Here is a 12,236-nt window from a genome sequence, read left to right on the forward strand (position 1 = left end):
CAATAAACAAAAAAACAACTAAAACGTACACGCTCTATTTATAGGATAATTGAACAATATAAAACAATCACGAAAATAATAAAGAACTAAAAGTTTGTAAAAAGAGTGGAGAACCTTCTCGAAAATGCAACAGGTGACAGATTGCATCAATTTGAAGTTGTCAGGAACCGGTAGTAATAAAACTATAAATTAACTATTGCCATATACGGACAGTTTCATGTTATTATTACAAAATGTGAGTAACAAAATGCACCTCAGGTCACCTAGAAGTCACCTAGGACCTAAAATGAAAATGTTACAAATTTGCTACATTGTCAAGAAGAGGGTTAAAGGTAAAAATCACAACCTACTCTAATTACGATTTTTATAGTTATATACAATATAGCAGTATTTTTTGTCCTGACAGAATAAACATTAATGATTTGTATTAATTTTAGTCCGAATCATACGATACTTTGTTAGGTTTCAATATGGAAACATATCGTTCGTCGAAAACTCTTTGGAAGTCGTGTGTCGAACATCACACGTTCTTCCGTCTACATTCGCCAAGAGTAAGACGAAAATTTCCATTGTCACTAGGGTCCAAGTTTACTTATTCTGGACGAACCGAGTACCAAACTGTGACGGAAGTACGACAAAGAGGCATATTGGAGAGGAAGTTCGTGAGATCGCCCAGTAAATACCTTGTAAGTAACATTTTTGTTTTTATATAATACCAGTGATTTTGCCCATCGCCATGCGACGGGGGATTCAATCACTTGCACTGTACAGCACTCCACCTCATTTTTTTTTAAATTTTAGGATAAACAAATTGTCAAACGAATTAAAAATTATGTAAAAAAACATGTAAACTAAATAATAAATATTAAAAAACTCATACAGAAGTAAAAAACTTCAACTTGTATTCTTGTATAAAATCGTTTATTAAAAAACTATTTAAAAGTCATCCAAATGGATTGCAAGTTGGTCTGTGCCCATTGAACTGGCAAGTACCTAGCACTTTCGAGCAGGGAACCATGTTGCCCTTTGAGCATGTGTTCTATTATATCTAACAACATCGACTTGTAGCCACCATGTTCTAGTAAAATAAGATATTTAAACCATGTATTATGGGGTTACTGGGTTACCACTTTAAATAGTGTGCTAGTTTCAAACTACTCAGCAGAATGCACTGAAGATGTTCTGAATTAGAACGAAAAAGTTTTTCAATCCATTTGGATGACTTTTAAATAGTTTTTTAATAAACGATTTTATACCAGAATATAAGTTGAAGTTTTTTACTTCTGTATGAGTTTTTTAAACTATGGTATACAGCCAACTATTGGGTCTTTTCCCATTGATTTTAATAAATATTACTTGTTTCCAATGAATGTGCGCTCATGTTTAACATTAAAAACCTCCAAGAAGCTAATTCGGCCGAAATCCGCGAGAGGTCGTCATTGTGACCTAACATTGAGAACACGTAACCATATCATATGTATTTTATGATTCAATAAAAAAAATGCAGAAAATAGAAAGTAAGAATGTCTCAGATACAGAATACGTTATTAAAAATACAGTATGCGGCAAAATAAACAGTACCGAAATGAATATTTATATGTTTATGATGATTTATATATCTGGTATACGTGATATAGCCTTGCAAACTTTATTCACGACCACGACGACGCACGCTCCCGATAAAACAGATGTTATAGATGCCCTCTGGTCAGTGGCGGATCTACGGGGAGGGAAAATTAGGAAATTTGCCCCCCTAACAAGGTCCAAAATTAAACAGTTTAATTGTTCCAACATAAAAATATATTAGGTAACATGAAACCGAAACCACAGAAAGACTTATTCAACCCAATAAATACGCTAGTTAGGAAAATAAAGGGAACTTGATGCCTACAAGTTATTATTTTATATCTTTTATGTAATCTGAGTTTGTCTTTTTATGTCTTTTGGTTGGGTTTTCATTGGAAGTTCCCCAATAAGGCAAATTTCTAGACCCGCCACTGACTCTGGCACGAAAAAATCTTTAATTCCGTCTTCAATTCCAAAATGGAAGACGGTGGATCTTTCCGACTCCTTCAGCGTTCCCCATATGCACGCATCTGGTGGCGTTAGTTCTGGTGAGTGGCAACTCCCAAAATAATCGTGCAGTATTCGAAGAGACTCCCTGGCACTGTGACAGGTTGTCCCGTACTGCTGAAACCATTGTTGATTTTAAGCTTGGACCATTTTCGTGATCTTTTCTGTATAACCGAAAATAGTACTCCACCATAAAGAATTTTTCTGCAAAACTGAGAAGCATTTTGGAGCACCTAACAGTATCACCACATTCACGTAGGTTGTAACGACGTTCGGAAGCCACTCGGTACGTTTCGGCGCCTGACACACACAAACTGGATGCATACGAATTTCAGTAGTTTATTTTGCCGCATACTTTAAATCTGAAACTTTCCTTATTAGAACCATTATCTGTTAACAAACTGAATCTCTGCCTTCCACAATTTACAAGGCATAGAGACGACGAATATAGAAAACGGAAATGATTCCACAATATGCAATCACATTACGTTTTCCTTCATCTAGGAAAAGGTACAAGAAATGGTTCTTAGTACTCACAATCTGAGTAAAGATAGAAGTGAATTAAAGGCAATCAGAAGAAATATTCAAAAAAGCATTAGAAGATGAAGTAGCAGGTATAAAAATAAATGGCCTACCCATATGTGAAATTACATACGCCGATGACATAATACTAATAGCAGAAACTATTACAGATCTACAAATAATTTTAGATAAGGTTGTTGCAACGAGTGAAGAATTTGGTCTGTCACTAAACATAAAGAAAACGAACGCTGAGAATCTCCTGGACAGACAGAATAACCAATGAGGAAGTACTAAGGAGAATACAGAACAGCAGGGAGATACTGGATTCCATCAAAATAAGAAAGCTTTAATACTTAGGTCATATAACACGTGGTGACAGATATGAACTCCTAAAATTAATTATGCAGGGAAAGATTCAAGGAAGGCGCAGCATAGGTAGGAGAAAAATGTCCTGGCTGAGAAATCTCAGAGAATGGTTTGGATGCAGCTCAACTGAACTCTTTCGGGCTGTAGTGTCAAAAGTGAGAATCTCAATGATGATTGCCAACCTTCGTCGCGGAGATGGCACGTAAAGAAGAAAAAAGGCAATTTATGTTTTATTTCGATTCAGAGGCAAGGCATAATCTGCAGACAGCCCTGGTATAACCTTCATCAGTACAGATGCTCGCCCGCCTCGCATCAACAAAAAACCAAATTCCTATTTAAGGGAAAGGACCAGGCAACACTCCTTATGGAAAAGTGGTCCCGGTCAAATTTGATGAAAGTTTGGTCAATGATACTTCTTGATGTGTAGATTAAAAAAGTCCATGGCACCTGGGTCTGAATAACTACTATTCTCGAGTTATAGCCTTCTGAAGTTATTGGATTCGAGTACTCGGTTTACGTTAACTGCACTAATTTACGGTCAAGTGAACGAAAATATTTATTATTAGAAGAAGAGAAACTCATGTTCTTCATACATACTTGCGTGTTGTATATGAATTCGTGGTCAAAAATAGTTGGATCGTATTTTAGTCTTCAGAAAACCTCCGAAAAGTCTTCAGAAAACTAAAGAAGTGCGCTATAAAAGGTGCTGCTAGATCGATATAAGCATTATCATGTTTTCATGAATGCTTCTCAGTTATGGAATACCAGCAAAACTACAGTTCCGCCTTATCTTTAGAAAACTACTGAACAGTGGCGGATCTAGGGGGGGATGGGGGTAATTCCACTCGTAACATGTTCCAGAATAATTAATGAAAAAATTGTTGAAACATAAAAAAATACATTAGCTGACATGAAACTTGTCCCGGATATCAGATATAAGACAGGTAGAGAACATGGACTTGATTTCAATACAAAAAAAAAACAAAGTAAATGGTAGTTTGTAAATGTTAAATATTAATTACAATTGTCTATGGAAAAATCGAGTTTAAATCATCTCCGACTATCCGTATGTTAACATTTTGCTGATTTCGGTTAGATGCATCATACGTCGTGTTAACTAATGACCTATCAGGATACTTAACATTGGGTTGATGTCTTGCCAAGCCTAAAAACCATAACACACTGGTGATATGAGCACAAGTACCTACAGTTCTCTCACCAGATTGACAGGTACAGTAGTACCCGTTAATCGGTTTTTCTACAGGCTCATCTTCATCATTATCTTCATCAATCGTATAGGAAATGAATACTTGGTGTTTTGTAGCTTGCCGAAACCTAGAAAATATTCGAACTCTTATGAATCCCGGTTTATCCATATTCTCATCAATTTGAAACTCTTCGTCATTTTCTTTTATTATTTTATCTTGTATGTAAGATGGTGCCAGTTTAATTTGATATATCCCAATCGTAAGGTCTTTTAGGTAGTCTAAGTCGAAAACAGGAAAGTTATCAAAATCATGATTATGAAGCCTTCTCCATTGACCATTTCTTCTATGTGATTATACCTAAGTATGAATATTAGTTGTTATAAAAAAACCCTACAAAATTATTCTCCATAATATTTTGTATTAAAAAGCTCATCATCATTGGCTGTAGAACCCCTGGTGGACCTCGGTCTGTTCGAGAATCAGTTTCCATTCCATTCTATCCTCCGCCTTGGCTTTCCAATTTCGTACTCTTAACACCCGTAACTCATCTTCTCTGGTCCTTAAATCGTACTCTGGGCCATGGGCGCCCATACCCATGGGCAGGGGGGGGCCGTGATCCCCCTGGCTTTTCGGGTGCTTTGAATTATATATGGTTATTCAAAGTATACAAAATATAATGTGCAACATCTTCACGTTTGCCACCCCCCTAAAAATTGTTATATGGGCGCCCGTGCTCTGGGCTTAAGTCTTTTCGTCACACTATCCGCTCTTTGATTATAAATGTGTTTTGATGGCTCCATCTCGTTCATTTTCGTTAAATAAAGTTATTTCATTAATTCTGGAACATGTTACCGGTGGAATTACTCCTATCCCCCTAGATCCGCCACTGTTCAGTAATTTTCTAAAGATAAAGCCGAACTGCAGTTTTGCTGGTATTGCATAACTGAGAGGCATTCATGAAAACATGATAATGCTTATATCGATCTAGCAGCACATTTTATACCGCACTTCTTTAGTTTTCTAAAGACTTTTCGGAGGTTTTCTGAAGACTAAAATACGATCCAACTATTTTTGACCACAAATTCATATACAACACGCAAGTATGTACGACGAACATGAGTTTCTCTTCTTCTAATAATAAATATTTTCGTTCACTTGACCGTGAATTAGTGCATTTAACGTAAACCGAGCACCCGAATCCAATAACTTCAGAAGGCTGTAACTCGAGAATAGTAGTTATTCAGACCCAGGTGCCATGGACTTTTTTAATCTACACATCAAGAAGTATCATTGACCAAACTTTCATCAAATTTGACCGGGACCACTTTTCCATAAGGAGTGTTGCCTGGTCCTTTCAAAGATAAATTGAAATTCCCTTTGAGGACGCTGCAGCGACATCTATTAAAGAAAATAGAAAGTAGGAAGATCTCGGATACAGAATACATTATTAAAAATAATATACACTAATTTAAATCTAAAACCTTCCTTATTAGAACCATTCTGTGTGAGCATCCTAAATCTCTGCCTTCTACCATTTACCAGGCGACGAAAAATATAGAAAACGAACAGAATTCCACAATATGCAATCACATTAGGTTTTCCTTCATCTAGGAAAAGGTTCTTAGTACTCACAGTCGGAGTAAAGATATAAATGAATTGAAGGCAATTTATGTTTTATTTCGATTCAGAGGCAAGGCATAATCTGCAGACAGGCGCTGTTTCTGGTATAACCTTGATCAGTACAGATGCTCGCCCACCTCTGAATCAACATAAAATCAAATTGCTTATTTAAGGGAAATTTCAAAGATAAATTGAAATCCCCTTTGAGGATGCTGCCGCGACATCTATTACAGAAAATAGAAAGTAGGAAGGTCTCAAAAAATTACAATAAAAAAACAGTGTGTCTATTCAATTCAAATCTTGCGTAAATTTTGGAACACCCTGTATATTTTTAAGGTTTATATTTAATTTTTGTCCCCAATAATAAGTGCATACTTTCAATTATTAGGTAAATAAATACATCAATCACTTGATGTAAATTACTATTTTTACGATATACCTAATTCAGTCATATTATTAGTTATCTTATCAGTTCTTGAACACATTAAAAAATTTACCTTTAATAATGTACCCAAAATTAGCCTCGTTTATATAGACTTCGAAAAAGTGTCTAAATAAATTCTAACTTTGGCTTAAAATATGTGGTCTTAAGTGAACAAGTGAAGTGAAGTTATTCAGTTGATTTTGAATACTTACAGTCAAACGAAATAAAACTCAGATATGTCAGATATAACCTTATGTCTAATCAGAAAATAGGATTCAGTATGTTTTAAAACATAATATTCTGTTTTTTTATTTAATATAAATATAGTAAAACTGTTAAATCATGTAAAACAGATTTATTGTAGGTCTGCATCCTTCATCCTCTACCATTTGGCCTTTAAAGATGCTTATTGCAATCTGTGTTCAATTATATCTTTGGTTTAACACATCTATCCCTTTATATACATACATTCCTCTTCAACTGTCATGCCTAATTATCTCCAAGCCAAGTGTTCATTTAGCAATTTTGGTCCTTTGATATTCCGAATCTTTCCGTCTTCCTGTCATGAATGTAAGATTAAGATTTACAATCATAACTGAACTTTTATTTTTATTGTTTATCGTGAGACCATGTTGTAGACGAACACTTTCAAATTCCCTTCCCTTCGATTTCCTATGTACTATTCAGATGAGTTCTTCTGAACAGGTTAGTATATCATCTACTTACATAATGATGTGTATGTGCTGGAGATATGGTAGACTCAGAAACGGTATTAGATATGACGATTGTTACGACATTCGTCTCAAAAAACAGAGAAAGTAGACTTATCTACTTATTTATATGTATAACTACTATACAGTGATGAGCGCGCTAATAACCGGCAAAATAACGCAAAAGATGGAAAACATAATACATTGTGAAGTAAAACGAGATGAAACTAGTAGAAGTAAAAATTATCGATATAAACGTATAAATTAACATAACATTACATAGTTTCCCACCTTTAGACCATACACTTATATATTATCATAGACAGCGTGTCATTCAGAGCGAAGTAACGACACCATCTTTTTTATTTGGCTCAGTGCTAATTCACTCTTACGCATAGTAAAGTTGCGACAGTAGTCCTCCCCTTCCGTGCCTATACTGACACCTTCTGTCCGTGCCTATACTGTCATCTTAGTTTCTCGATACAGTGTGCTAGAAAGAAATACCGCAAACCAGTCCACGAGATCTTGTCGTCAGGAAGCGCGGAATGTAGGCTCACTTTATGTTAATATATACCTCTATGCTTTGTATCGGAGGTATACGACAACTGTCACTATGACAGAAGAATTTTATAAAATACTTCTATAACAGACAGACGTCTAAAGGTGGAAAACTATGTAACGAAATGTTAATTTATACGTTTATATCGATAATTTCCACCTCTACTAGTTGCATCTCTTTTTATTTCACAATGTATTATGTTTTCCATCTTTTGCGTTATTTTGCCGGTTATTAGCGCGCTCATCACTGTATACTATTTTTACTATTTACTATTTTTTGATAAGAAAAGAAGATATATGTAAAGACTGCAATAGTCAGTGGAACTTTACTCCAAGTACATAAGTTACTTTGTGCTAGATATTGAAATATGAAACGAAACGTAAGAAAGACCACCAAAAATCAAATGGTGGTTGTTAAAAGATGAGAAAGAAGGTTTATTCAGGGCAAAAATAGTAGAAAAATGAGCTGGAACGTGAAAGGAAACCTTAGATAAGCGTCAATGAATATAAAGTAATGGAAAAAATTTATGTAAGATAGTACACCAAATTTTAATATGGCTCTAGCTATTTGATGAATTTTTTTCTAGAAAACTCTTAAAGAAAGTATACATACGTAATAACATGATATTTTAGGTATTATAGCCTAATAAAATAAAAAAAAGTCAAAATGTAAATTCGTACAGGTTGAAACAAATTTTATATCAAAGTTTAGGTGTGTACAAAAGATATTTTCAAGAAAGTATCCAAATCATACAGGGGGATCATTGTTTAAATAATTAAAAAGGGGTCATTTTTGCAAAAAAATTACTTTTTTAACTGCTGAGGTAATTCACTTATTAATGAAGATCTATAGGATTTTTTTCTGCAAAGCTGAAGGGTAAATATTTCACATAAGACTTACTAAATTAAATATGACCCCCTATTTATTTAAATAATTGTATATAAAACTTTAAAAACAAATTTGCATAAAATTATTTTTAGCGTTTTAACTAAGCACTATAAAATATCTTATTTTACAGATGAAGTTGCGCTATGTTGTCAGTATTAAGCAAAAAAAAAAATTGGTCGAAAAATATTTAATACTTTTTGAGATATTGAATTTGTTTATTAAATGTTACTATATTTTCAATTGAAAAAACGCGGTTGTTGCCAAAGAAATATTCATCTGCGTAAGATATTTTTATTTTTCTCGTTATTTTTATTTTTATGTATATTTTCGACAAATGTATTGACAAATTCTAATTTCAATTTAACTTCCCCCTAAAATGGCATTTGAAAATTATTCAAATTTATTTATAATTTGTTTTTTTAATAACGTCGCGGGGATTAAATGTTTTGAAATGCCATTTCGATAATTGGGTTCCTGGGAATTTTTTACTAATTAACAAATTTTTTTTGTCGTTTTTTTCTTCTTCTTTTTTTTCTTGGAGTTACATTACTGGGGGCCCTTTTAGGGTTACATTTCATTAAGAATGTCGAATCACTGAGTTGTAGATTCTAGACCTAAAAATATTAAGATTTAACTAACATCTCTTAAATAAAATGTGGCTACTTATTGACTTACAGGGTGTTTTATTTAAAAATTTAAAAATTATTGTTACCAAGTACTTTAAAACTATTTGACGTATCCTTATCATACTTGGCAGAAAGTGTGGCTATTATACACCCTACTAAATTGTGATTAATAAACGTTTTTAGCTACTGCCAGAGGCGTACGACAGGGGATAGTGAATGATTGACCCTTCCCAAATTCTACGCCACTGAGTGAATTACTATTTTAGCGAAATTTTTCGATTTTCCAATACTTTCTATGTAAATAACTTTATTGGTATCGATAAAGTTATCAGTTTGCAAGATATTGGAAGTTTAAAATGAATGATTGAATGAATCAAAATATCTATGCCGTTTCATTTTTAACGTCCAATATCTCGAAAACTAATGACTTAATCGTTACCAATAAAGAGTATATTATTTACATAGAAAGTATTGGAGAATCGAAAAATTTCGCTAAAATAGTAATTCCTTCAGTGGCGTAGAATTTGGAAAGGGTCAACCATTCACTATCCCCTGTCGTACGCCTCTGGTAGTAGCTAGAAACTTTTATTTATCACAATTTAGTAAACTGTATAGTAGCCACACTTTCTGCCAAGCATGATAAGGATACGTCAAATAGTTTGAAAGTACTTGGTAAAAATAATTTTTAAATTTTTAAATAAAACACCCTGTAAGTCAGTAAATAGCCACATTTTATTTAAGTGATTTTAGACCAATCTTAATATTTTTAGGTCTAGAATCTACAACTCAGAGATTCGACATTCTTAATTAAACTTATCCCTAAAAGGGCCCGTAGTAATATAACTCCAAGAAAAAAAAGAAGAAGAAAAAAAAGATAAAAAAAATTGTTAATTAGTGAAAAATTCCCAGAAACCCAATTACCGAAACGGCATTTCAAAATATTTAATCCTTGCGACGTTATTAAAAAAACAAATTATAAACAAATTTGAATAATTTTCAAATGCCATTTTAGGGGGGAGTTTAATTGAAATTAGAATTTATCAATACATTTATCGAAAATACACATAAAAATAAATATAATGAGATCTAAAACAGGTGAATATTTCTTTGGCAACAACCGCGTTTTTGCAATTGAAAATAGAGTAACATTTAATAAACAAATTCAATATCTCAAAAAATATTAAATATTTTTCGATCAATTTTTTTTTATTAATACTATTAACATAGTGCAACTTCTCCTGTAAAATAAGATATTTTATGATGCTTATTTAAAACGCTAAAAATAATTTTTTGCAAATTTGTTTTTAAAGTTTTATATATAATTATTTAAATAAATAGGGGGTCAAATTTAATTTAGTATGTCTTATGTGAAAGACTTACCCTTCAACTTTGCAGAAAAAAATCCTATAGACCTTCATTAGTAATTAAATGACCTCAGCAGTTAAAAAAGTAATTTTTTTGCAAAAATGACCCCTTTTTAATTATTTAAACAATGATCCCCCTGTATGATTTGGATACTTTCTTGAAAATATCTTTTGTACCCACCTAAACTTTGATATAAAATTTGTTTCAACCTGTACGAATTTACATTTTTATTTACATGTAGTCTAATTTTATTTTACTAGACTATTATTGATGCAGCAAGTATCACTGCCTCGACTCTTTATTTTTTAAATAATAATTTAGACAAGACGAAAACGGCGGGTTCGTTGGAAAAAATATTCCCATGAGATTTTTTTGCATAATCACATTCGTGAGATACTCCAGAATAAGGTTCAAGAAGTCGCTCACGCGAAAAGTGGTCCAAATTTTTTTTAACATTTTTTTTGAATCAAATTGTAAAAATCAATATTTTCGGCCCGGACATTTTTTTTAGATTTTTCGGACCATTCCGGACAAAAAAGGTCTCTTGTAATTTTTCTCTAAAGTTGATCGTGTTCGAGTTATAAGCAATTTAAAATTTGGAAAACGTGAAAATGGCCATTTTTAAGACTTAATAACTCGGTTAAAAATTAATATTTAGAAAGTCAGAAAGTGACTAAATCAAATTTAAAGTCCCCTATACATGATCCTGAAGAAATTTGTGTCATTAATTTATTACTAAGCTGTTATTTTTAATTATTAATAATGAGCGATAAGATCGTATTGACGCGGCTGTAAATGTGAGTGCGAGTGAGATTCGCCATTGGACTGCCTGAATGGCATCTCTTTCGCACTCATCATGGACGGCCGCCTAATATGTGCATGGCGCTCATTATTATAACTTAAAAATAACAACTTAGTAATCAAATAATGACAAAAATTTCTTCAGGATCTTGTAGGGGGATTTAAACTTTGATTTAGTCGCTTTCTCACTTTCATAGTAATAACGTTTAACCGAGTTATTAAGCCTTGAAAATCGCCATTTTTCGTTTTTTTCAATTTTAAAATGCTTTTACCTCGAAAACGATGAACTTTAGAGAAAAATTATACAAGACTTTTTTATCCAGAATGATCCAAATAACCTAAAAAAAATTTGTCCGGGCCGAAGATATTGATTTTGGCAATTTGATTAAAAAAAAATTGTTAAAAAAAATTTGGACCACTTTTCGCGTGGGCGACTTCTTGAATCTTATTCTGGAATGTCTCACGAATGTGATTATGCAAAAAAATCTCATGGGAATATTTTCTCCAAAGAACCCGCCGTTTCCGCCTTGTCTAATTCAGCATTTTTTTTAATCAAATGGGACTGTTGCCATTACATGCCCTTATCCGCTCCTAACATTTTTAGCTATTCGATTACCACGAACTGTCCGTCCACTATAGGCCGTCCGCTATAACTTTTCCCATGCGGTACGATTCATTTTCAATCAAATTAAGTCAAAACATAAATTGAAACGAACGTCGATGTGTATATACATTTTGTAAACTGTATACTATATACTACACACATCGGCGAACGTTTCACTTTCTGTTTTGACTTAATTTGATTGAAAATGAATCGTACCGCATGGGAAAAGTTATAGCCGACGGACTATACCTTAATATGAAATAACCATTACGTAATTTACTGCATCTTTTGTTCTAGTTTTCGATTTTCATATGTCATTTCTATTTATAGTCTATTGTACGATTATACTTCTTGAGGATTTCTTCTGCTAAGTTACCCTTCTTCTTTAAGTTCCATCTTCTATCGAAGGTTGGAAATCATCATGACTATGCGGACCTTGTTGACTGCCGCTCTAAATAGCTCTGCACTAC

At 33.2% G+C, this 12,236-nt stretch overlaps 1 protein-coding gene across 2 annotated transcripts in view; it reads left to right on the forward strand.

The window, feature by feature from the left end:
• The window catches only part of LOC126881257 (tyrosine-protein phosphatase non-receptor type 4), a 150,689-nt gene that overhangs the window by 86,005 nt on the left and 52,448 nt on the right, over positions 1-12,236 (forward strand). For both annotated transcript variants that reach the window (XM_050645418.1, XM_050645419.1), the window contains exon 6: positions 438-686. In XM_050645418.1, the coding sequence (XP_050501375.1) occupies positions 438-686 (249 nt within the window). The remainder of the gene's footprint in view (positions 1-437; positions 687-12,236) is intronic.

Source organism: Diabrotica virgifera, chromosome 3, assembly GCF_917563875.1.
Source record: "Diabrotica virgifera virgifera chromosome 3, PGI_DIABVI_V3a".
Taxonomy (NCBI): Eukaryota; Metazoa; Arthropoda; class Insecta; order Coleoptera; family Chrysomelidae; genus Diabrotica; species Diabrotica virgifera.